This window comes from Elephantulus edwardii, unplaced genomic scaffold (assembly GCF_000299155.1).
Source record: "Elephantulus edwardii isolate Elephantulus edwardi_28Jun2011 unplaced genomic scaffold, EleEdw1.0 scaffold00304, whole genome shotgun sequence".
In the NCBI taxonomy this organism is placed as follows: domain Eukaryota; kingdom Metazoa; phylum Chordata; class Mammalia; order Macroscelidea; family Macroscelididae; genus Elephantulus; species Elephantulus edwardii.
This window is the reverse complement of record NW_006400054.1, coordinates 743,630-769,839: the sequence shown is the minus strand read 5'-3', so window position 1 is coordinate 769,839 and position 26,210 is coordinate 743,630. Positions and strand designations below refer to the sequence as shown.

Genomic DNA, 26,210 nt, shown 5'->3' with positions numbered 1-26,210 from the left:
AGGCCCCATGGCTCCGCTGCCCGCTCCGCACTCTGCTCCGCAGGCCTCTCCCGCCGGACTGAGCCCCGCGCGCACCGCGCTCGCCTCCAGGCGGCGGGGCGGGGCCAAGCAGCACTAAGATATGTTAATATATGCAAACGCAGGCGCAGGCACCGCCCCCTATCTTAAAGGACCCGCGTGCCTACTGAGTGGCGTGCTTGGCGGCGGCGGGGCTGGAGCTCGGCCGGCCCGCGGGGAGCGGAGGGACTTATTCTCGTGTGCGCGCGGCGGGCTGGCCGCCGGGCTGGAGCTGGACTCTGCGGGGGACCTCGGGCAGGAGCCTGCAGCGCGCACGGTGGGCTCGTGGTGGAGCCCGTGCTCCGCGCAGGACGCGGTGGGGGCGGGAGCGCGCGGTGGGGGGCTGGGGACCCCTGCCGCCTTGGGGAGGGGTGACTGTTGTGAGTTGCGGCGCCCACACTGTACGTCCATTGGGTCTCACATTTTTGGATCCCGCTTTGGAATGGGACCGGAGGCCGAGAGGTCACACGTGGTGTATGCATGCATGCACTGTGTTTCTGTGCGCGTTCATGTATTTCTGTATGTGCACGCGTTTGAGTGTAAAAGGACCCCATTACCGGCAGCTCTATGCCCATACCTGCTGTGCTTGCTGGCTGTGTCCCGGGCAGCTGGTGTTCTTGATAGTCCCCACCCTAGATGGATCCCTGTACCTTTTTCAGACCATAATCCCCTCCAAGGAACGGGGACACAATTCACACCCACTGGTCACTCTTTAGCCTTGTCCTGGAACATTGTTTGCGGCTCTTGTCCATGGGGTGCTCCTCTCAGGGTGGGAGTTAGGAGGACCTCGCTATCAGAAGGTGCCAGTAGCCCTCTCACAGTGTGTCCCAGGAGAGCTTGGGTTTTCAGTGATACACTTTCTGACATCCAACACCAGGTTTTGGGTTTGAGGTGCCTCCGGGTGGACTTGAACCTCCAGCCTTTGGGTTAGCAGCAGACTGAGTGTCCCCTCAGATCATATTACCCAGAGAGGAGGATGTCCAACATGCATGTTAACCTGTGTGTTCGGAAGTTTCCGTCTGAGACACACCACTGCCACCATGGATGCTTCCGCTCTTGGGTCCAGCAGGAGGGAAGTGTCTCTCAGACTCAACAAAACAGAGCTAGTTACAAACCAATCTGGGCTGCACTGGAAGGGGACAAGGAAAGAGATGGGCCCCAGGGTGATGGACAGAATCTAGCCTTCTCCATGTAGTCTGGGCCTCAGGAGCTGGAGGAAGTGACATCGTGTTTGCTGAGTCCAGGGCTCTGCTCCTCCCCCCCACAGCACCCTGTATTTTAGGGTAGGTGGCAGCAGGCTGCCTTCCATGACTCTCAGGGGCTGAATGGTGCCCCATAAGATCCTGGCGCCTGTTTAGGGGTGCTCTTTAGAAAGAAAGGCTTGTGGATTTGACTGGCTTTATTGCACTTGAATGCACTTCGCTAAAGTTGCCTTTCAATCCAAGGTCTGTAGGTGCCATTTCCTATCAGCATTTGCTCACTTTGTGGCTGTGTGTCCCATTTTGGTGATTCTGACAATACTTCCAACTTCTCATCGTGTTATTATTGCACAGTTTACAGACTAGAGCATCAGCTTTATTGCAAGGTTGCTTTATTCAGGGGGTTCAGCTGTAGTGACAGAGATCAGAGCCAAGGCCATCCAGAGTGAGTAAGCACCTCTAACCAACAGACAAGGGTCCTTCAAGAGACACACAGGGAGCCTGATGGAAAAGGAGGTGCAGAGATGGAATGATGAGCCCATAAACCATGGTACAGTTGGGCCACCAGATGCTGGGAGCCCTCCCAGGCCTTGCTGAACCCATACTTGGGACACCTGGCTTCCAGAATGGAAAGGCAGTGCAGCCCACCACATTTGGGAGGGGCAGGGACACGCTGCACCCATCACTTACGAACCTGAGAGGGTTTCCTGCTCTTCACTCATCTGCTACCCCTTCTTATGTCCACTTGTGTAGTGGTGTACAGTATGGTAGTGGGCAGCAGCTGTATGCTCTGAGAGAGAATCCAGTCTGTTTTCTTGATCCAGTTTTGGCTTATGGGCCCCTTGGTCAGATCCTATCACTTTTTTTAGTGGTACTGGGCATAAGGCATTCAGCTACCCAGTAAGTCATAGGTTTAACCCTACCAGCCACTCAGTGGGAGAAAGATTATCTCCTGGTCTAGCTGTGGAGGGAGGTGACTAGAATGTTACCTCAAACATTCCCAGCTCTCCCCTCTTCCCGATCTTTGGCCGCACCCACAGAGCTCTTCAAGGTTGGTCCGAATGGCCCTCCTCTATCTGCCCATTGACCTGTCTGTTACTCCCAGCAACACTGTGGTTGGCACCCAGAAAGCTCTCAGCTCATGGAAGCTGGTGGAGAGCCCCCGCCCCCCAAGCACTGGCCTTTGGCAGGCCTGGCACTGTCCTGGGCATAGACACGTCCTTTGATGATGGCTGTAGAGTTGTTCTCCTGGAGCTGCTAGTCTCCTGGCTTTGTGAGCTGTAGCTGTGGCCTGATTCTCTGAGCGCCTTGGAAGACCAGAGTCCTGAAAAAGAGACCTGAGTCCCTTCCAGTGCCAAGGACAGCCTTACCCTGTGCCTGGCACAGCCCAGCTAGTCCATCAGAGGGGAGGCCACTGAGCTCTAGAGCTGGAGAGAAGTCTCGACTCCAGCCCTCCATGTCCCTGCTCCAATAGCTGCATCCCTGACCTGCCCCAGCTGAATAATTGATGAAGTTGTAATTAAAGCAACTTCTCACCCGTGTGAATTGAGATGTGTGTCTGTAGTGTTGTGACTGAAGGACGGGGCTGCTCATGATGCTAGATAATCCATCCCTTGGTGTAACCAGAGACATGAGTGAGATTAAATGGGCCATGGCTCGTTGTGACTGAAAGCTAAGCAGACAGACAGGGGCATACTGGGAGCACTGCGCGCACACATACACGGTCCTGGGTTAAGGCCAGCAGCTGCTGGCAACCCTAAAACCTCAGCCACTGGGGTTCCCACTCTGGTTAGTGACTGACTCTCTGGCCAGAGGCCAGGCAGGATGTCTCAGGCACACTTTCCCAGGGAAGGCTTGCTCTTTGCTCTGCGGGAAGGCCCTTGTCTCCTGTCAGCACCTAGGGTTTTGCATCCTTGGACCTCTGTGTTCCAGCCCTAACTTTTCCGTGTCGTGGAAGTGTGCGCAGGGACACTAGGAGAAGACAAGTTTTGGTCCCAACTCTTCTTGGAAGTAGGAAGTCCCTGTGATCACTGCTCATTTGTTGAACCTCTTCTACATCTCAAAATGAATTGACTCAATATGACCTCATCCTGTAGGTGGCATCCTGCCTCGTTAACATCAGAGATGACATCAGGACAACATACCAGACACACATTGTGGGGGACTCAATTCAATCCATGGCACAGGTTGACCAGTCCTCAATGGGGACACCAAGGGGCTGGCCCGCCCTTAACTTGGTCCTAAGAAGGCTGAAAAGACTGGTGGGCATTTGTCTCAAGGAGCTGGGCCTCTGCTTAGCTGTGGCTTGGCCACCTTCCTCTGTGGACACATCTCTGATGACAAAGGTGTTGAGGATTTTGTAGGGCTGACTAGCAACTGCTGTCTTCCTTAGAGAAATAAGGAGGTATGTTTGTATTGTGCGCTGTGTTGGGCTGCTAACCAGTTCAAAGCCACCAGCAGCTCTGTGGGAGCGAGATGAAACAAGTTGACTCCCATTGAGATTTACAGCCTTGGAAACCTGATAAACTCTTTTGTGTTGAAGAAATATGCATTTCCTTTATCCATTTTTTAATTATTTCTCTTTGTTACTGATTTAAAGGACTTTTTAAGTATTGTACCTTGAAATCCCTTTTCAGATTTGTAAAATTTTCTCTTGTATCCTGTGTGCTGTCTTTGGAAACATAAATAGCTAAAACTCGGATAATACTCAATTTATCTATTAATTTTTTGCTTTTACCTAAGAAATCATTGGCCTAATCCAGGGTTGTACACCCGCTTCCTCTTATTATTGTTGTTAGGTGCCATTGAGTAGAACTCATAGCAACCTTAGGAACAGTTAGTTCTGAACCCTGCCTGTCTTATCCTGTGCCATCCTCATCATCTCTGACACCCTCGAGCCCACTGCTATAGTCACTGTGTCAGTTCATCTGCCTGAGGGGCTCCTCTCTTTTGATGACACTACATCTTTCCAAGTCTTACATACTTAGGGTATGCCTTTCCGCAGCTGTTCCTTAGAGAAGGACACTACACTTGCTTTTGACTTTGCTATTTGAGCTCCCCAATGCACAGGGTGCGTGTGTGAGGCAGCCCAGCTTTTCCTGGACTGTGTTAAGATCATCCTCACCCTCAGTCCGGACCCATTGGCCTGTGCCTATCCTTACCACACTTCGCAATCCGTAGCTCTGTCCTTAGATTACAAACTAGGAAGCACTGTCTTCCAATTTTTTTTCAAGGTTTTACGACTTGGGGTGGGGCAGGAGTGGGGCTGGTGGCTTCACTCATAAGTGATGCCGAGGGGAGACCATCTGAGGCTGACCCAGGGCTGGCCTGCTCCAGCTTGAGGGCGGCCCACTGGCCGTGCAGATCAAGAATGGCTTTTACAATCTTGAATGATTTAAAAAAGAAATAAACCCTAAAGAACATTTTGTGCTGCACAGAAATGATATGAAATTCCAGTTTCAGTGTCCACATGGAGCATTGCTGGAACATGGCCACATCCACGTGCTCTTGGGTGCACCTCGTTTCATAGGCTTTGTAGACGTGTCATTTTACAAACCGAAGGTCGGTCGCAACCTGTCCAGCAAGTCTGTTGGCTCTGTTTTCCCATCGGCATGTTGCTCATTTTGTGTCCACAGCACTCTTGGTCATTCATTGTCATAGTATTCTGAGCTCCCCATCCACTAATGTACAGATCAGCTACAGCAGCGTGAACTATCTTGTATTTGTGCTGGGCAATTGAGTCCCGTGTGGCTCTGCACCACACTGGAGGTACCATGGCGAGGTCAGCTGGACTCTTCTCAATGGCTTCAAGCTATCCTGACAATAGGGGTGGGCGGGGTACAGAGCGTTGCTATGGAAACCATGGTTTGCAAATCCCAAAATATTTACTATCAGGCTCTTTGCAGGGAAAGTTTGCAGAGCTCTGTGGAGCTGCTCGGGCAGATGTGAGAAATATCACAGATGAAGTTGTCACTGGGTGATTTACAGCAGCAAAAAGATCAGGAACAAGCCAAAAGTCCATGGAGGGTGGCTGGTCATTGATGCACTGTTTATGAAATAGAAAATTCGAGAACCATCCAAAGAACAAAGCGGGCCAGCCAGGAGTAGCCCAGGGAGACAGTTTGGGATCCCAGGCATGACAAGGCTGAGAAGAGTCAACGGAGGAAAACTGGAGCCCTGATAAGCACAGGTACGCATCACTTCAGTGATGGGGACATGGTGGCTGCAGAGACCAGGGATAGGGAGGGGCCAGGCAGGGGGTCCTGGCATCCACCGTACTCTGTGCAGTTTGGACATGTGCACCCTGCTAACTGGTGGATCAGCTTCTGGTTGTCCTCGTCACAGCTGCTGCTGCTACTGGAGCTGTTGGCAGAGGTGGAGTGTGTCCTCCCCATCTACCACTGACAAGACTCAAGAGCCTCTGCCCACAGCCATGTCCGCTGCCCTCAGTGTGTGCCCCTCTCACAGTCCAATGCTGCAGGTGTCTGGGTCTAAAACCTTTAAAACCAAAACCCCAAACCCACCATCATCCATTAAGTAGACAGCTGCCCACAGTAGAGCCTGCAGGGCAGAGAATGGCCTCCAGGGTCCCTCAGGCCATGAGTCTTTACAGGAGATTTTCCAGGTTTCTCCTGAGAGTTGGTGGTGGACTGGAACCTTTGATCTTTCAGTTAGCAGCACCTCACATAATGCACCATGTCACCAGAGCCTCTTTTTAAAACCGCTAAGGGAAAATAACAAACCAGGGCGAGCTGTCTTTTCCTAAAAGAAAAAGGAACTAAAGGCTTCACAGGACCAGGGAGTAACTTCCGGTGTCTGAGCACATCAGTGGTGCAGCCCAGTACAACCAGCAGTGACGTGCCAGCCATGATGAGTCGAAATTGCCTCAAACTAACGTAGGACACTAATGAGGGGAGGCGAGGATAGTCTCTTCCATCTACAGCTCATTCTGGAATTGCTCCCATGTGTTTCCTAATGCCTTGTGACAAAGCATCAGAGGGGTAGGAGTAGTCAAACAACAGACACATTCTTTTCTCTTGAAATCCTGGAGCCAGGTGCTCCAGGTCAAGGTACCCCTGGGCTGTGCTCCCTCAGGAGACCTGAGAGCAAGCGCCTTCCAGCTTTGGTGGCACCCCCTGTCTTGGTTGGTGGAAGAATCTCTCATCTTTGCCTTCGTCTGCACAAGCCGTGTCCCTTCTATGTCTGGATCACAGAACCAGGTCTGACGCACAGCCCTGAGACATCTCTGGGTGTGCTGTGCCTCGTGGACTTGCTGTGGCTCATGTGCTGGGCATCCTTGTACTCTGCTGGGAAGGAAATGGCCTGGGAGGGACTGAGTGGCTACATGGCCTTTCTCCCTGGGGTATGATGGCCAAGCCTACAGGGCTCTGCAGTGTTTTCCAGGAGGCACTGCTGGGATCCATGGACCCCACTGAAATAGAGGCTATAGGGGCTGTGATGAGAACACTCCACATGCGGGGGTTCAGAGGCTCAGGGACTCTGGGGCAGAGGCTGAGCAGGACTGAGGTGAGCCAGGTGGCAGGCACTGGGATCAGCTTGTGTTGTGTATGTGTGTGTACTTGTGAGTACAACAGGTGTTGGGATCAGATTAGCGCACAACCACCTGTTACATGGGACTCTCTAGAAGCAAAAGGAGAGAAGCTAGCTTTAGGAGGAGCTGGATCCAGGTGCCACAGTGCTGCTTCTCAGCCCATCTGCCTTCCAAGGGTCCCAGACAACATGGGCAGTCCCTTCTCAGTGTGGCCTGAGCACAGCCAAGCACCCTTCTCAGCAGCAGTGTGAGCAGGGACTGGGCCCCTTGAGGTTAATGACCTGTTCACAGGGAGTAAGATGCAGGCCGGGAAGTGGACTGGGGACAGAGAGGAGGGGGCAGGAGAGGCCAGCCGAGTGGGCAAAACCTACATACACTTGCCTGGTTGGCTGTGACCAATATGCAGCAGATCCCAGCAACGGTGGCGTGCTGGTAAGGACGGAGTCATGGGGCCAGCAAGGAAGGGGCTGCCCAGAGCCAGCTAGAAAAGGAGTCTTCCTCTGGTTTATTTGATACATTTTCACAGAAACATGGTATTATTTACATATATACAGATAAGTGACTGCTGGTCAAAAAATCTTAAAACTGAAAATGTCATCAAAAATTAATTTACAAAAGCCACCGTGTGTCCAAGGGAGCCAGGATGGAACATCCAGCAGCTTCCAGGGTGGTCTGGACCGGACAGAGCGAACATCTGGGCGCTCCAGACCTGCCACCTCAGATGCTGCAGACCATGGTGCCTGTGTGGCCGTGGGGGCGGAGGCCGAGCACGCAGGGAGTGGGCTCAGGAGGCACTGGTCTGCAGGGTTTTGGAAGCTGCAAGCATCGCTCTCACTTTGGCCATAAGGTCCTGTGCAGACAAGAGGACATGAAGGGACTGTGTAAGCACGACTGAGAGCCAGGGACAGTGCTCAGGAGACAACACATGATGACATCAGTGAGGACAGGAGCCCTGTCACCCTGTGGTCACCTCACGGTCCAGGCCCTGAGGTCTGATGGGGGTGGGGCTGTCACAGAGTTGGGAAGAGGGGGGCTGCGTGTGCACAGGGCACCAGCAATGCCCACCACAAACTTCTGGCCCAGCAGCCGCGTCCCTGGACTGGCACTTCCTCGGAGGTCCACCCTCGCTGTTTACTGGACCCCTGGGAGTGTCAGTGGAAACAGATCATGGGGAGGATGGGTTGCACAAGTGTCCTGGCATCTCACCTGAGTTCTTTTGCTCTGCACGGAGGAGACAATTGCTGAGGAGATCTGACCGTCTTTTTCCTGAGAAACGCCCCTAAAGCAGACAGAGAGGTGAGAAGAGCGTAACGCATCACACCCTCCACCCACCTCATGGGACACTACCCCACGCGGGACATGCTGGGCCTGTCTGCCTGGCCACGGGTGGTCTCAGCTTTAGTGAAATGGGAACCATCAGGAGGGGAGCTGGAAGCCACTAACCCCAAGGGTTAGCACCTGGTCCTGACTTGGTCTGAGTCTCTCTGGCTGACGCTAAATGTGCATCCATCCAGTGGGGTGGTCTGGCTTCCTTACTCCGCTTGAGTAAGGAGCAGCTTCAGTTCTGGGGACCACCTCCCCAAGCCAACCAATCAGAGCTCCCACACACAGTCTCCACTCCCCCCACATGACATGAAGGCAGGAGGCCAGAGCACGCCACACACTGTCACTGCCGTCTGTCCATCCCAGATAGCAGGTAGAGCAGAGCCGGGACCCCTGACTGATAGGCATTACCTGGAGCGCTCCCGGCTGGACCCCCGGCTCTCCACAGGAGAGATGCTAGCTGAATGTGCCGACGTCCTGTGAGCAGACTGCTTGCTCGGGGATGCCGACTGAGAACGAGCCTTGGACTTGGTTCTTGACTGTGACCGCCGCTTCTTCTTCTTCTCATGGGGGCTTCTGGAGGGGAGATATGGGAGCAAGAGCGACATGAGGCTTACAGACAAAGGCAGTAGGGACAGCAGCAATGCTGGGTTCGTGCTATTTGGTGGAGAGCTTTTCAGGTGATGAGTCAGGGCTTCCCTTTCTGCACATTTGTTCCTTTCGGGCGACACACATTGATACCAAGGTACAAGTTCGATTTAACCAGCAATCAATGGATCCAGGAAAACAACTGACAGGCTTAACAAGTCATTTGGAGTCAGAGGAAAGCTCGCTTTCTGCTCACTTAGAGTCCTTCATGTGGAAATAAAGTATCACTTCATTTGCATGTGAACAAGATGACCAGCCCCATGCTGTTTATGCTGCTCTGGCTGCATCCCTGCCAGTTGCTTCATGCCACAGCATTTCCAGATACAAATGCGACAGTCTCAGAACTGAGAAGCACGGGTGTTCCTCCTTATTTCTGGCCTTCTCCTCTAACGAGCCCTCTTGTGATGACCCGACTCGCGGCAACACTGCCCTCCTTCCGTAACTTCAAAGACACACTCAGTTCAAAAAGGGGTTTGGGGTCCCTTCTCCACTGTCTGTGAGCCCTTCTCAGAGGGACGGCTTTCTTGCTTTGTAAATCACAACCCTTTGAAACACACAATAAAGAAGGGGGGGGGGAAATTACTAGAATTCTGGGTCTGAAATGATGCAAGCCCCTTATGTGGCCTCACTGATGTGGTCCTGCACACGTCACTGAGAGGCACGGGGCCATCCTCACTGTGAATGGGGACCACTTACTACGCCCTCCTCAAACCACAGCCTGGCAGCTCATGCTGAAGGAGAGCCTATCTGCTCACTTCTCTGCACGAGTGCACTCCATTCCTGTGCGACCAGATGCCTGACCTGACGGAGCACATCCCACCATTCCATGAAGTTCCTTCCATGCTGACTCCCCATCTGTGTCCTTCACTCCACAAGATGTCATGGTGCTGGAGCTGTCACCACTGTGTGTGTACATCGAGGACTGTGGGTTCCTTGACTGGGAACTCGCTGCAGGAATATGTCACAATTTACCCAGTTTCTGGTCAATAAAACATCTGGGCTGGTCCCAACTTACAAGTTTCCATGGTAATGCTCTCTTTACATTGAGTTGTCGTTAGGTACTGTCAGCTTGGTTCTTCTGACTTTAAAGCAAGCCTTAGGCCCTGTCGCAGCTTCGTAATCATGGCTATGCTTGGGCCCACGAAGCCCACTGCTGCAGCCACTAGTCAAACCGTCTCGCTGAGTCTTCCTCTTCTCTGGTGACCCTCTGCTTTTCCAAGCATGAGGTCCTCCTCCAGGGACTGGTAATGACACATACAAAGCACGGGAGATGGAATCTCACTATCTACTTCTAAGGAACATTCTTTCAAGACACATGTGTTTGTTCTACTGGCAGTCTGTGGCAAAATCAGTATTCTTTGGACACATCATAATCCAGAGGCATCAATTCTTCCTCAGTTGTCTTATGCATGGTCCAGCTTATGCAAGTACATGAGGTGATTAAAAACAGACTTAGGTTAGGTGCACCTTAGTCTTTAAAATGACACCCTTGGTAGCAGATTTGGCCCATGCAATATCTTGCCTTATTTCATTACAGCTTGTTGATTGTGGATGTAAGTAAAATGAAATTGCTGACAACTTCAATTTTCCATACAGACAGCTGTAGTCTTTTTTCCCCCTTGTATGCTGCCAAGATGGATCCAACTGGCACAGGAGGACACTGCCCACCCTTCTCCAGCGGAGCATTTTGTAGATTCAAACCATGTATCTTCGGGATTGCAGTGCAGCTTCTTGCCACTTGGCCACCAGGGCTTCCTCCCTCAGTTGTAGTCTTTAATCTGCTTCATAAAGTGCTTTAAGCCTTCTTCACTTTCTGTAAGCAAGGTTGTGTCATTTACAAAATGCTGGCTGATGAGTCCTTCTCTAATCCTGATATCACATTTTTCTTCACATAGCCCCTAGTAGCTTGGTTTATCTGCTCAACATAGATAGAATACTATACAATTGAAAACATACAACCCTGACATAAACCTTTTCTAATCTGAAACCATGTGATATCCCATTGTTCTGTTTGAACAGTTGTCTTGGTCTATGCATAGGTTCACCATGTACACCATTAAATATTCTTGAATTTCCATTCTTTTCCATGATAAACATTGAGACCCATTCATGTATTATTCATAATGACCTATACAACCAAATGCCTTTAAATGGCCAATATAATGGTACTCTCTGCTTTCAGCCAAGATTCATCTGCTGGCAGCAATAATATTCTCGGTACTATAGTGTCTTCTGAATCTAGCTTAAATTTCTGGCAGTTCCTTGGTGATGTACTGTTTCAACCATTTTTTAATAACTGTGAGCAAGACTTTACTTGCATATGATATTCATTACACTGCTGCTAATTTCTGATCATTTCCTTCTCTGGAATGGTCTCTTCCAGCTTGTTCGTTAGGTAGCTATCTTCCACATTTGTTGGTATAGATGAGTGAGCACGTCCAAACGGCATCCAATTTTTCAGGTGTTTAAGATTAGTATTCCATCAATTCCTGGAGCTGTGTTTTTCATGATGTCTTTGGTAAATTTGGACTTCTTTTAAGAGTTTGGGCTCCTTCAGTCCCATTGGTTTTTGATCGCATGCTAGCTCCTGAAATGACTGAAGGCTGAATAATCCTTTTGGGACACTGACTCGGTTTACTCCCTCCATCATCTGTTTCCGGCATCATTTAACACTTGTTGTTGTTGTTGTTGTTATGTACCATTGAGTTGTTTGCGACTCATAGCAACCCTATGTACAACAGCCCTAAACCCTGCTCTGGCTTGTGCCAATCTCACAATCTCCGACACACCCACCCTGATTACCCCAGTCACGGATCAATGCACCTCATTGAGGGTCTTCCCCCCTCCTGCGCTGTCCCTCCACACTCCCAAGCATGATATCCCTCTCCATGTACTGGTCCCTCCTTGCATTATGTCCAAAGTATGTCAGATGAAGCCTTAGAATCCTTGCCTCCAAGGAGCAGCCTGGTTTAACCCTCTCTAGGATGAAAACCTGTTCATTTTCTTAGCAGTCCACAGTACATTCAATACTCTTCTTTAGCACCACAGCTCAAAGACATCAATTCTCCTGCTAGCCTCCCTAATTATTGTGCAGTTCTCTGATGCATAGCAAGTGACTGCAAAGACCATGGCCTGTATCAAGCACACCTTAGTCTCCAGAATGACATCATTGCTCTTCAGTACCCTGGAGAGGTACCTAACAGCAGACTTTCCCATCGCAATACATCTTTTAATTTCCTGGCTGCTGGTGCCAAGAGTACTGATTGTGGAGCCAAGCAAACTAAAGCTGTGAACAATCTCAATCTCTTCACCATCCATCCTGATGCTGCCAATAGGACCAGTGGTTAGAATCTTTGTCTTCTTGACATTGAGCCTTAATCCATATTGAAGGCTGTAATCCTTGACCCTCTGCGACAAGCGCTTCAGGTCCTCCTCAGTTTCAGCAAACAGAGTTGTGTCATCTGCGTAACGCAGACTGTTGACAGATCTTCCGCCAATCCTGATGCCACACTTCTCCTCATAGAGCCCAGACTCCTTAGTAGAGCTTAATTAGCATTGTCCTGGTTAGCGGTAGCCATCTTTTTTTTTTTTTTTTTTTTGAGCTCATGGGCCATCTTAAAAAGACTTTTGTGAAACATCTGGTTAGGTCACTCGCTCATTTCTTTACTGGACTGTCTTTTTTGTTTTGATACAAAGCCTTTATTAGAAAACAGGGTTGTAAATCTTCTCCAGCCTAGGCCTTGTGGATTTATTTTTAAAACCTCATACCTTATAAAGAGAAGGTTTTCATTTCACTGACATCTAATTTCTTTTATGGCAGAGTTTTCTAAGCCCTGAGAGTCTCTGAGACTTCCAAAGTCAACAGATATTCTCCTGCATTTTCTTCAAAAAGGCTTTATAGTATGGTTTGCCTGTTTGGACTTGTGACCCACCATGAATGAACCTGTGTATGGTGCAAGGTTTGCTGTTTTGCATTCTGATCTGATATTTGGCAGTTTTAGCAAGTTCCGACCTCAGTGCATGGCTCTGGCACCTTTGTCAGTGCCCTGACTGGTAGGCTGCCTGCACACTATCACCAAGACTTCAGTGAATTGCTTCTGGCCCCTTTCCAGGTCCCAGCTTTGTTCTCTGTCAGGTGGTCAGGACCTTTGTGGCCCCATGTTTTTCCCCAGGGCTTTAGGCTCAGCCACAGTGTTCTGAGGGTGGACAATTTATAGGTCAGACTGGTGAAAGTGGACATCTGACCAACCAAGAGAGGCTCACCTGCCATTTACCGACGCCTTTCAGGATTTCAGCACAGAGGATTTGCATGTATTGGCTGCATGTACTCCTAAGTAGTTTGCTTATTTCAGGAGACATGACACCATCAACACAGTTCACAAGAGCTGTACTTTTAGAGCACAAGTGTGTGCCACATGCATACTTGCCAGATTAAGGTGAAGATAGTTCACTGTACTCTTGGGTTTTTTAAAAGCTTTTCTGTAAATTAGAACTTCTTCCAAGTCTGTGAGAGAAATCCTTGCCATCAGTTTCGAAAACTGGCCGCCAGAGGGGCAGAAGGGGACAAGGTGTGCTCCTGGAAACGCTCACCTGAGACAGGAAGGCGGAAGGTGCATGCTAAGTGCAGGTGCGTATCTTCCCTCGCTAATCACACCAGGCCCACTCTGCCATCAGGCCACCCCACAGCCGACAGTCACGGGTCCCTGGCATCTCTGAGCTAACCGGCCAGCAGCGTCTGATTCCCTTGGCTGTATATGTGCCTGATTAAAGTCCATGACAGTGTCAGGAAGACAGCAGGTTTGAGGTCTTGGGGGGGGTCCTGTGAGTGCACACTGATTCCCAATATAATTGCCATCTTCTCCTGTGAGGTCTCTTCTCACGTGGAGGTTAATCCGAGGGCAATGCAGGAACGCTCAGCAAGGAGACAGCTTTGGCTGCTAGAATCCATTTTTAGACTGTGCCCTTTCCCTCCACAGAAGGTGATGATGAATTTCAAATGCTCAACAATTACTTGCTGAGGGAAGAAAATCTTCAAGTAGATTTCAATTTTCACCACATCACAATGGCCCACCCGTGCTTCGTGAGGGAGGGACAAGCAGCACAGAAGCAGCTGATAAACACAGAGTGAACCAGATCAGACAGCTTCACAGTCCTGACAGTTTTGTTTTAGCAAAGAGTTTCCATTTTACTGGTCATAGAAACTGAAGCACAAGTGCTCCAATTACAGCACCATTCATTCCCCGTTCAGGATCTTTCCAGAACTGCTCTCTAAGTAGATTCTGAGGCACTGATGGGAGGGGATGTTTGTTCAGGGAGAGGCCCCACATGGTGTAATTCAAGGCTGCAGAGGGCCCCCCGTATGGAACTCACACAGAGGATGCCAGGTCTGCACACCTGGAAGCCTGGGTTTCAGGTAGACGTGAAGCCCAAGTTCACTGGAGTGGACACCCTGGTGGCAGCTACCAGCCATGAATGGGAGGCTAGTCAGGTTAACTAAGGAAGGACCTGTCACAGAAAGCACCTGTGCTGAGGGGAGAGTCATCAAAGAGGCCAAGCTGGGGCAGTCTGCTGTGGCACTAACTGGGGTTGTTGTCTACTGTGCTTGTGACCAGGATCAAAACAGCTAAGTGCCAAGGACTGAAGCCAGGCCACAACTGGGAATGCGGGTCCTACCTGGGAGGGGCAGGGCGAAGGGTGCAGAGCCCAAGTGAGGTAGAGTGCAAAGTGGGCGTGTGATGAGCTCCCACCTGAGAAGAATGGGCTGACCACAGGCTCGCCTCCTGCAGCCAGACAACTACTGGTCCTCCTGCGCTCTGGAGGGCTGTGATGACAGCAGTGACTGATGTGTGTCTAAGCCAAGTGCAAGTGTAGGGCAGGGGGCAGGTCTCAGGAACCCAGTGGGCCCTGACAAGCAAGCAGTGCCTGCAATATGGAGCTCAGATCCCCTCCCTGCTGTCCTGATTCTGACAGTCTAAAAATCGAGAACTGTCTCCCCTCAGTGACCACAACCAAGCTCTCTGTGCAGGCAGACCCTGAGGACTGCTGCAGTAGAGCCAGCCACATGGATTTCCTGGTTTTCCAGTGCTCAGAAAAGTTCAGTTCACGCTATCTGGTCAACTATTGTAAAGTGTGTCCCAGAATCATGAGATTTAAAGTACTGAGAACAACCAGCACGTGAATGGAGACGAGCAGTGAGCACGCAGTCCTGGAAAGAAGGTACCATCCCCCAAGCCCCAGTCTCCGCTCCTACAGAGACCTGATGCCCACGTCCAGTCAGTCCAGGGTGTGATGCTCGCTCAGCCTACCTGGAGCGCATCCGTTTGTGGCTGACCCTGGGGCTGTTGCTCACACGGTAGGCAGTGGGGACACCCCTGTCCTCCCGTCGCCGCTCCGGGGAGTGCACCCTTCTCCGAGGAGACCTAGATCTTGATCTGCATAGAAGAGGAAGAGAAGGAGGGTTTAGTCCTACGGCTAGTGATCAGGATGCTGTCTGCCATGGCCAAGCAGCGACCATATATGGTCTGCGGGGCTGGCTGGCTTCTCTCGGCGGGACCCCCTCTACCGTGCTCCACATAGTGCTGGGCTGCTGGTCAGCCAAGTCAGGCAGAGCGGGAGGCTGTCTGAGGGGGGAGGTTGGCTCGCATGGCCACCAGCAACCAGTCCCCAATACTAATGGCCTGACCATATGGTCAATGGACAACTCGGGCTGCTGCTTTTCCTTCCTCTCACCTGGAATCTTCAATTATCTGATAGTTCTAGCAAAAGTGGGTGAGGAGAGGTGGTGACCTGGGGTCACTTCTCCTTGTCCTGGGCCCTGATACTAGCTAGGGTCAGTGGAGCCAGAGGGTCACCTGACAGCTTCTGTCCCCACGCCTCTAGGGTATGTTAGCACGAATCAGGAGCTGGCTGTGGACACAATGGCACCAAGTCCATAACCCCTAGGCCTGGCCGTGCTTTCTCATGGTGACATAAACCACCTGAGGTGATGATTGTGGACATAAATTATCCAGGTGTGGAACTTCTGTTCTGGGCAGACTTGCAGTGTTACTCGCCCACACAGACAGGAAAACCCCAATAGGACTGGACCCTGAGGATTGTAGTCCTAAATGCAGGGTCCCATGGTGGGCTCAGTACTTCTGTGATCACCTAGTAAATCACTGTTTAGGGAAGATCTGCAACAAGTGGAAATACAGGGGATGAGGGAAAATTGTTCTTTCTTCCCTGTTTCTATGATGACCCACCTGAAAATGATCTAAAGAAGAGAAGTTTGAGCCTGCCTTTAAAAAAATTCTCTATCAACTCATTTTAATTGTCACAAGCCTCCAAACAAATCAGAAGGCGGTTGTACCCTGACTCATTAGCATGAAACACCCAGATGGGTGGGCTTGCCCCAGGGAGGAGGACCCTTCCCAAAAAGGGGGCATGCCCCAAAGAGGGGGTCTTCCCCAAAGAGGGGGTCTGGCCCCAAGAGGGGGCCTGTCTTAAGGAGGGGGTCCTGCCCCGAGGAAGGGGTTTGCCCCAGGAGGGGACTCTTGGCAGTGGGCGAGTGAGTTAGTGGCTTTCACTGGCCACACATGGTTTTCTCCCCAGACCTGCCTCAGACTTAGGAAAGAGATGACAAAGGTGAGTCAGCAGACACCTTGACGTTTTACCAGCTTTTCCCTCAAAAGAGCTCCAGGAGTGAAATCTTTTCGTGGTCGAGGCTGCCTGAGAGGGCTCCTGCTGGGCTGCTGCCGCTCGCCAGATGCTGGGACCAGGCTCCGCGCTTGGCATCCCTGAGGGGGCGGTGGGGCTGCATATGGAGGCACCCAGAGTGAAATGGCTCGTCTGGTAGGACTAGAATCCCGCAAGGGCGCTGTGCCTGCTCACAGGACAGTGCCTTACGGAGCTTAGCAAGCTCGCTACACGAGACTCAGGAATCAGGAGAAATTGGTTAGCTTTCAACGCCTGCAAACCCACAGCTCTCCCAGTCCCAGTCTGTAGTAGCCAAACACCAAGGTTTCTTACAGGGAAGCGGCTGTTGGCACTAGACTCCCAGTCATCTGGGAATGGAGCCCATCTCAAGAATCAGGCCAGAAAATGACACCAGATAATTCCTGAAGCTGTGCTTTAATTAAAGCAGCCCCGGCACTTCTTATTCTGTTAATTGGGCTTTCAATACTGCCACCACAACACAGTGCAGACACGGGACTCCACTTCTTAAGCTAGGCACCTGCACCAAACGGCTGCAATGACAATTTCTCAGGCACTGCGCAACTCCAATGTGTTCTCCTGAGTGACCGACCATTGTGGTTAGTGCTTAAGCTAAGGCATAATGGGATTTCCTACCAATGATCAAAATTCCAGACACTTTGTCTGAACAAGTCATTGTCCCCAGCATCTAACCACATCTCCGCAGTACCTTCCTCCACCATGGCTCTATCAGAGGCTACAAGATGGGTGGTGACGGAGCTCAGGCTCTGCTCTACGGGGGACCCAACTGCCCTGTCCTCGTGCTGTAACTGAGAACGGAGTGCTACTGTGGTTATGAAATGACCCCCACAGGCTGTGTGTCTGCTCTGGTTGCCTCTCCTTCCTATCCACACAGCTGTCCCTCCTGGATCTTGTCTGGCTCCTTCACCAGAGCAGGGCCAGCACTGTGAACAGCTTATGGGGACGCCTGCAGCACCTGCTAAGGAGCAGGCTCAGTGGGTGGCATCAATTCCTTTTCCTGGTTTGCTACACTGCATATGGGGAAAGGGGACATTTCAAATAAATGTATGACCTCAATTCTGCTGGCTTGAATTCTTTCTGAACCCTGACTGTGACTATGAGAATGAAGGCTTCATCCCCAGTGCACCCCTCCTCTCTTGCTCTCTTCTGGGAGTGAGCACCTCCAATCACTCTCATCACACAGGCTCTCCCCATTTTAGAATGAGGAGTTCAGAGAATGACCCAGACACCCCCACAAGGCCAGACTAGCTCTGGAGATAGTCAGACATCTCCTAGACATGGTCAAGTCAAGATGACATGCTGACACCAAAGGACAGCTTACCAGGAGTTTTAAAAATAAATGCAGCTTTAACTCTCAGAAGTTATAGTTTATAAATTTCTTAACCATTAAAATAAACTTTTAATTTCAGACAGTAAGTAAATTGCTTTAGTGTGTCTTAAAAGAATCCGTCTTCTAAGGTCAACAGCCTAATGAGTTGTAAAAACACAAACAAAACAAAAGAGGGGGGCAAAATCTTGTACTTTAGAGATTTTTCTAAGAATAATTAGTCTATGGGAATCATAATTACTTATTATTAAGGCACTCAATGAATGGGATTTAACTCTCAAACATTCTATGTAAGTATTCATTACGACATAAAGAGGCTTTCTAAAAATGTAAACTTTCTACATTTATACAGAGCTTTAAAAATTTAACATACAAAAGAAACTAGATTTCCATTGCAGTATCCTACCACCAGGAGAAATATTAAGTAAACAACGTGGCATTTTACTTGGCGCTGGCAGTGTGGTCATTTAAAACACTCAATTAAGTTGTCTCAGGCCCAAGAAACAATTCTCCTACGTCCTACGTGGACATTATGTCTGTATTGGGTTACTCTATCTGAAAAGACAGATAGTTAAAGAAAAATTATGACAGTATCATTAGCAACTTAAATATGTTGGTTAAGATTTAATTATTATTACTTTTACTATTCAACAATTCATATTACTGAGAATAACAATACACCCCAATCTATGACAGGAGCATCTACAACCTACTAGAGATCCTGTGGGCTTTTCCAGTGCTGGGGAGCTGGGGAAAGGACCAGGCCCGCAAGCTGCTGAGGGCTTGATGCTGGAGGACCGGCTGGAGCTGACGCTTTTCTGGGTGGACTCTGAGGCCAGGCCCCCTGGGAGAGGCAATGCTGGTCTCTTGGTTGTGCCTATGCCTTGAACTCACCACCCTTTGGGTGGCTGAGTACAGAGCAGGGTTTGTCACAAGAGGGATCAGAGTCACATGGTAATTTGAGGCACCACTCCATGTACCACCAAATACTTTAAAAGCTTTGTTTCATCTTGTTATTCTTTTTATTTTGCAATTAGGTCTGTGTCTTCATACTTTACCTAGTCAAACAGGAAAGACTGCACTTAGCGAGTAAACTTGTCAGTCAGCTGATTTAACTAAAGTCTAGATTTATGGTATCATGTAGATACCATCCCAGCCATTAAGATAAGCAACTCTGAGAGTCAGCTCACACTGCAGAATGCTTTCATTGTATGTCTAATGAGGCTAAAATTGGTAGCCTATGGTCAGAGAACTCATACATAGAAAATTTTAACATTGCTTTCTTTTATAATTTATTTTAACGGAAAGTTAAAAACTAAGGAAGAAGATGTGGTTTCCAACACATATCAGCAATGCATATATAAAAATAATAGTTCATTTCAATGTAAAAGAAAAACATGGAACTCTAAATCTATTCTAAAATGGAAAAAATACTCTAAGATTATGTAATATAGAAATTATTTATTCTATTATAGATAATCAATAAAAAGATGTAAAACTGATGAAGCTAGCGTTTCATGTGTGGGACAAGCTGCTTCCATCAGAAAGCAGCTCCAGGACCCACTGAGTCTGCTGAAAGCCGAGCTGCTCACACTTGACAGCGGAGCCCTGGCTACCAGCCCCAGAGGGAGCCTGGCACCGACACTCCCTCACTTGAGCCCTGCACCAAATGGCTCCAGCAACCAGGCGGCGCCCAGCTGGCTCCTGTAGGACTATGTCACTTATTTTCAGCTAGTGGAGGTTTGTTGTTTTTTTTTGGGGAAAAAACCCCCATTTTTTTAAAAAAGGCTTTTTTTTTTTTAAATTTTATTATTTTGTGTGTATGTGTGTGTACCGTCAAATCGGATCTGACTGGTACTGGAGGAGATTGCCCCTCCTTCTCCGGCAGAGCATCTGGTGGATTTGAACCACCTATCTCTGGGATTGCAGTGTAGCTTCTTGCCACTAGGCCACCAGAGCTCCCCTGAAAAACAAAATTCTTAAAAAAAAAAGGTTTTGAGTACTTGCACATAACTGGGAGCTTTCAAAAATAGAAAATGTGTCAGCAAGATTTCATTTATTGTAATACAAAAAGACTTCTGTGTTTAGGTGTGGGGCGGGAGTGAGGGAGGAAGTGACGGACGTTTGAAAGAATTAGCAAAAATGCAGATGCCCAGAAATCACTCTCAACTCATCTCCCAGGCTTGGCTGACTTCACCAATGACAAGCAGGTCTGAGGATGCATCAAGCTTCGGGGTAAAATGAAGCTAAATGTCTTGTTTTCAGGATATATTCATAGGGAGCCAAGTGCATAGTTAAATTTTAGGAAACAAAAAAATGTAGGACACCAGCATCTTTTCTACAGAAAGAAAAGAAGTGAGTCGATGATAGGAGAGCTGCCATGTAGGAGATGGAGGGAGGCAGCCAGCCTCCTGACCAACCACAGGGCAGGCTGAGGCACCTGCTTCTCAAAGCCTCCAGCCAGCTTGGCACTTCTGTGTTTGCTGGTTAGGAAGTTGCACACTCCATGACCCTGAAAAGTATGCACGGTTGCAATTTCCAATTCCAGAAATCATGTCCTTCTCCAAAGTCAGCTCCTCAGGGCCACAGTGCCTCAGAGGCTGGTGACTGGCAGAAGACAGGTGTTTGTAGAACTAGGCTTCAATGTGCAGAACTGCACAAAGGTGACCTGGGAAGGTCCCTTCTGTTTGAATGTTTCTAATTCCAACAGTAATCAGCCCAGCCTAATGCTCTCTGAACTTGTCAAAGGTTCAGCAAGTGTGCCAGGCTGCCCCTGGGCCCTGTTGGGGTTAAGGTATGTTACTGTAGGGCCACACCACAGGCACACACACCTGCATCAATCTCACATGTACCTACTGGACACTCCCAGACAGGACCGTGCCCTGCACACCCACCTCGACCGCCGCACTGTCCGGTAGGCGCTGGGGAGGGCGTGCTTGGCTTTCGAGTGTGACCTGGACCTGGACTTAGATGATGAGTGGTACTTGGGTGAGCGGGATCTCGTCCGAGACCGTTTTTTGTGCTTCTTCTTTTTCTTCTCCTTCTCTTCTTCTCGGGGTGGATCCCGGCTTCTGCTGAGAGGCCTGTCTGGTTGTTTATCTTCCAAAGGAGGCAGAGGTCTCCCTGCAGCTGACAGCACACAGGGCGAGGTGCTGGCCTCCTGTAAACAAAGCACATGACCTGGTGTGAGGAGAGAAGTGATCCCAACCATGGGGCCCTCAAACTCAGCATGCACACCCCTTATGGCTCTGCATCTGTTCCAACAAGCCCCCCCAGCACGAGGGGAAGAATGCTGGACTCAAATGCATCACTTCCCACCACTGAGCCCCATCCTATCCAGGAGTCCTCTGCCCATCTGGAGTCACCAGAAGAAATGAGAAGAATAAACAGGAAGGGGGCTAAGCTGACTCCTGAGAGGTGAGCTCACCCCCAGACGCCAGCCTCAGGTCTCCTATGCATCTCTGCTTGGCTCTGAGACTCTAAAGGAAGGTTGAACTCAGATAATGAAAAGAGCAAGCACAAAGGGCTTTAAGTAGCTACTCTCCTCTGCGAGATGAGCTCACCTCCAACTAGAGGTAGCCCCCAGCCAGCCTTGGATCGCCTATGGAACACCCACCTGGAGGACGCTGCCCTCCAGGTCTCCTGCCGATCACAAACACAGAGCCAGAGTCCTCCTCCTGCAGCCTTCCCGCTCCACTGAAAAGCTCATTCCTCAATTCACGAAAAGGAATTTTAATCACAGCCATTAGGCTCCTGCTGGAGCTGAGCCATACTGAGAAGTCACCATCAGTCACCTGACTCTGGCCTCCACTTGGCTGCACCTGGAGGGAGTTGCATCAGCAGGTGGCTGTCCTGCCAGGCCATGATGCACAAAGCATTTGTGACTCCTCAGGTCTGAGCTGGTACTCCCTCCCTCCACTCTCAAGGCTGACTGGTTGAGGACACAATGGCTCTTCTGACGTGCTCTTGCCCTGGCTCTGCCCAGGCTCTGGAGTGGGGCAGGTCCAAAGACAACCACAGGGTTCAAAAGCACCACGACTGGTCTTGTCACAGTGCAGCTCACCACTGCTCACAGCTCTCACTTGCATGAAAAGAAGTCTGCAGAAGACAGGAGGGATGTTGGAGGGTTGAGCGTTCCCAAGGGGAACACAGCTTGGTAGCCAGGTCCTCCACAGGCCTTTTCCATGGAGCAGCCTGGGGGCTTCCAGTTCCTGTCTGGCACATGGCACACACACAGAACACAGGAGCTGGTCAAGTTCATTCTAAATGGGCTCTTCTCTCTAGGGACAAGGGCACCTGTTTTCACAATAGAATCTATTTTACTGCCAGCAAAGCCAGCTCTCACTGTATAAAGATGCTTCTCTCTCCAAACCCTTTCAGGGCAATCATGTATCATATTACATTTGTTACAAACACTTAAACATGTGATTAAGAAACCAACCCGTGTCTAAGAACAAGGATTTTGTTTTCACTGATGTCAATCATTAATATTATTTATTTCCACACTATATTTAACACTTGGGACTCTGTCTTGAAGCAAGGAAGCAATCTTAATTAGTATTTGCAAAACAGAACTCATAGTACTGCAGGAATATTAAATCCCCAGTAATCAGACTTGAGAAGAAAAAAGCAAAGGATAGCACCATGACCTCAAGATCAGTGGCACCCAGTGGGCTACAGCTGAGCATGGCTTTACATGCCACAGGTGGCCTGTTAGGTGCTGCTGACCTTCATGGGTTCTGAGACATCCCTACCCCTCACACTGCCCTTCTGACACTATCAGGCCTGACTGAGGAATCACATTCTTGTAATTCCAAGAGCCATCGCCTTGTGAGAAACCCACTGCTGTGCATCTTGCACCACAGCCACACTTCTCACAGCGTACCATGAAGTAGGGGCTCCAAGGATCTCCATCAGAGACCCAAACGGTATGGACCACACCTGAGCCACTGCCATCACAACTTCCCATGAGGAGCTTTTTGTGACAATTCCTGTCAAAGACCCACCAGGGTGCATCCCACACAGGCACCATCATGATCTTCTAAGTTCCCCGTGAGGCGGGGGTCAGGACAATCTCTTGTCAGAGATTTACCATGGCACATTTGGTGACAATGCTTTGTAAGACACCCACCACTGTCCTGTGATACTCTCTGTCAGAGACCCAACATTGGTACATCCTGTGACCATTCACAATTCCTGTCACAGACCATCTACGGTTCACCCTGTGACAATTCCTGTTAGTGATCACCTTAGTTATGTCCTGTGATGATGCTGGTCACAGACCTTCTACGGTTTGTCCTGTCAGAGACCCATCACAGTACGTGATGATTCCTGTCAAGACTCATCACAATGTGTTCCACACCAACGCCTCGTCCCCTCATCACTCTAGGTGCAGAGGAGCAAACAGAGGCTCTGAGGTGAAGGATGGCATCCACACTCTTGGGAGGAGCACAGGAGGCGCCCAGCCCCGAGTCCATGCTGCTCAGGGAGAGACAAGCAGGAACTGGGATGCTGCCAGGATGGAGCGTGGTGAGTACTATATGAGTCCAGGCTCCTGAGTGGGCACAGAGTGTGTGGCATGATGCCCAGAGGATGAGTCATGGCCATGTGTCACAGGGAGGCTGGGACCACTCACCTGGCCGCTGCAGACATTACTTACTGAGAAGTTTCTGAGAGCCTGACAGCAGCAAGCACATGCTGACAGAGCAGCAGCAGACAGGACTCTCACAGGAGTGATGACATGACCCAGAGAAGCCGAAGGAATGTCTAGAGCTCTGAGGACAGAGGCTTGGGTGGATCCAAGTGGAGGCGGGTCTCTGACAAGGATCTGCCAGTTACGGCAGTGTGATGCCCCACCTGGATGGCTCAATGTTAGAATAAGGCTCTTTTTTTAATTTTACTTTTTTTTTTTTAAATTATTTTATGTGTGTGTACCGTCAAATCAGATCTGACTGGTACAGGAGGAGACTGTCCCTCCTTCTCCAGCAGAGCAGTTGGTGGATTTGAACTGCTCACTTCTGGGATTACAGTGCAGCTTCCTGCCACTAGGCCACCAGAGCTCGTCTAGAATGGGGCACCTTATGCAGCCGCGCTTGCCCCACTTGGGAAAATCAAGCATGTGTGGTCTTAACCCATCTGGGGTTTGAGAGACAGCTGAACAATCCACTCCCCATGTCCGGCTCAATACAGTGCCAGGCCAGGCAGCTCAGAGAGGCTTGATGCCAGGATGTCACCTGGTAGGTGACCACTCTGGAAGCACAGGTCTTTTAGCAAATAATAATAATGTAGACACTATCTCTGGCTTTGCAGAAAAGATACTTAATTGTCCCATAAACCTGCACTGTATGAAGAACTGGGAAGACCAGTAGGTGGTCATGTCCTGAGCCAGGACTGCAGCCTCAGAGGTGGTAGTGACACTGCCCATGGCTTCTGAGGGTGCCCTGGGGACCCTCAGTGCACTGTCACCAGAAGGATGCTGTGGAGCCAGGTGGCTGTTGCACATGCTGACCAGAGCCAGAGTTGCTTTTTGGGAAGCAGTTTTAATACTCTAGCAGGACTGTGACATAGTGGTCATGACAAAAACGGCAGGGAGGTAGGCTGGGTAGTCCATGGAAACTCAAAGCGGCCTCTGGAAAACCACAAGAGGGTCTACAAGCACCGTGTGGCCCTCAGACAATCAGGCTGACCAGGCCTTTGATCACAGCAGTGTTTAGTAACAAATTAGCACAAAAGTCTCACAAGTAGTATTTCCTGCTGTGGCAAAACTAACTGCTGAAGAGTAGATTAACATGTATTTGAAAATAAAACAAAATCTGATGTGGGAAGGAATGCCACATTAACTATGCACTGGAATAATTACACGAGACTCAGTATTCTGTAGGGCATTTCAGACTTCAAGGTCCGCCGTCCTCCCAGACCTGTGCCCAGTCTCAAGCAAGATGCTGTCCACAAGACAACCATGTATGTCCAAGGCTGCCTCACACTTCCTCTCCAAGATAGACCCGTGTGTCCAGAACCACTTGCATGCATACCTGTCCCTCCGATCTCTGTCCCGGGCTTGGGCCCACCTGGGTGAGCTGTCTGCTCATCAACCCTGTATCTCCGTTTAGGCTGCCTGGGTAAGCTGTCCGCTTGCTATCCCTGTCTCTCAGACCTCTGTCCTGGATTTGGGCCCTTCTGGGTACGGCCTGGCCCAAACAACTGTGAGACCTCCCCCATGTGCTCCCCCCCCAAGCTCTCCACCTACTCCTTGCAATTCACGTCTCCTCTTTATCTTTAGCCTAATGAGACCTCTTCTTTCTCAGGGGCTATGAGCAAACTATCATTACCTGCCCCGCTCCTGGAGAGCCATGAAGGGCCATTATGTCACCAATACCCCAGGGGCACTGTAGATACTACACTCAAGCAAAATCCTGCAGAAGATTATCCAAAACTAACTGGAACAGTACATGGCCAAAAAACTACCAGAAATATAAACTGGGTTTAGAGGAGGTTGTGGCACTAGAGACATTATCGCCAATGTCAGATGGACCAAAAGCAAAGAGTACCAGAGGAATATCTTTCTGTTTCATCAACTGGAAAAGCATTTCTGTGGATCACAACAAACTGTAGTTAACCGTGAGGAGAATGGGAATCCCAGAATATCTGATATTTGATTGTGCTTATGTGAAACCTGTACTCAACTCAGGAAGCAGTCCTCTGAACAGAGCAGGGAAACGCTGCATGGTTCAAAATCTGGAAAGGAGTGTGTCAGGGATGCTTCCTGTCTCCATACCTTTTCAATCTACATGCAGAACAGATCATTAGGGAAGCTGGGCTTTATGAGGAGGAATGTGGTATCAGGATTGGAGGAAAACTCATCAACAACCTGTGACATGCAGATGACATAACCTTGCTTGCTGATACTGAGAAGAGGACCTGAAGCATTTGCAGTAGAAAGTCAAGGACTATAGTCTTCAATAAGGATTGAAGCTTAGCATCACTAAGACAAAGATTTTCACCATTGGCAGCATCATGACAGATGGAGAAGATACTGAGGTTTTTAACAATTTCAGCTTGCTTGGCTCCGCTATCAATACTCTTGGCACCAGGAGCCAGGAAATCAAAAGACAAATTGTACTGGGAAAATCTGTTGTCAGGGACTTTTCCAGAGTACTGAGAAGCAATGTCAGTCTAGAGACTATGGTGCATCTGATTCAGGCCACGGTTTTCGCCATTACTTGCTATGCATCAGAGCACTGGACAATGACTAAAGACAACAGAAGAACTGATGACTTGGAGTTGTGGTGCTGGAGAAGAATCTTGAACATACCACAGCCAACCAAGAAAACAACTGGTTTATCTTGTTGTTGTTGTTGTTATGTGCCATCGAGTCGTTTCCGACTCACAGCGA

The 26,210-nt window shown here is 49.7% G+C and overlaps 1 protein-coding gene across 1 annotated transcript in view; it reads right to left on the bottom strand.

Annotated features, from left to right (window-relative positions):
* Positions 1-7,591: 7,591 nt before the first annotated feature.
* Positions 7,592-26,210, bottom strand: part of SFSWAP (splicing factor, suppressor of white-apricot homolog (Drosophila)) — a 72,813-nt gene continuing 54,194 nt past the window's right edge. The window contains exons 14-18 of the mRNA XM_006900973.1: positions 20,713-20,978; positions 15,084-15,209; positions 8,542-8,706; positions 8,014-8,086; positions 7,592-7,657 (exon numbers count right to left, since the gene is read on the bottom strand). Coding sequence (XP_006901035.1) covers positions 7,592-7,657; positions 8,014-8,086; positions 8,542-8,706; positions 15,084-15,209; positions 20,713-20,978 — 696 coding nt within the window. The remainder of the gene's footprint in view (positions 7,658-8,013; positions 8,087-8,541; positions 8,707-15,083; positions 15,210-20,712; positions 20,979-26,210) is intronic.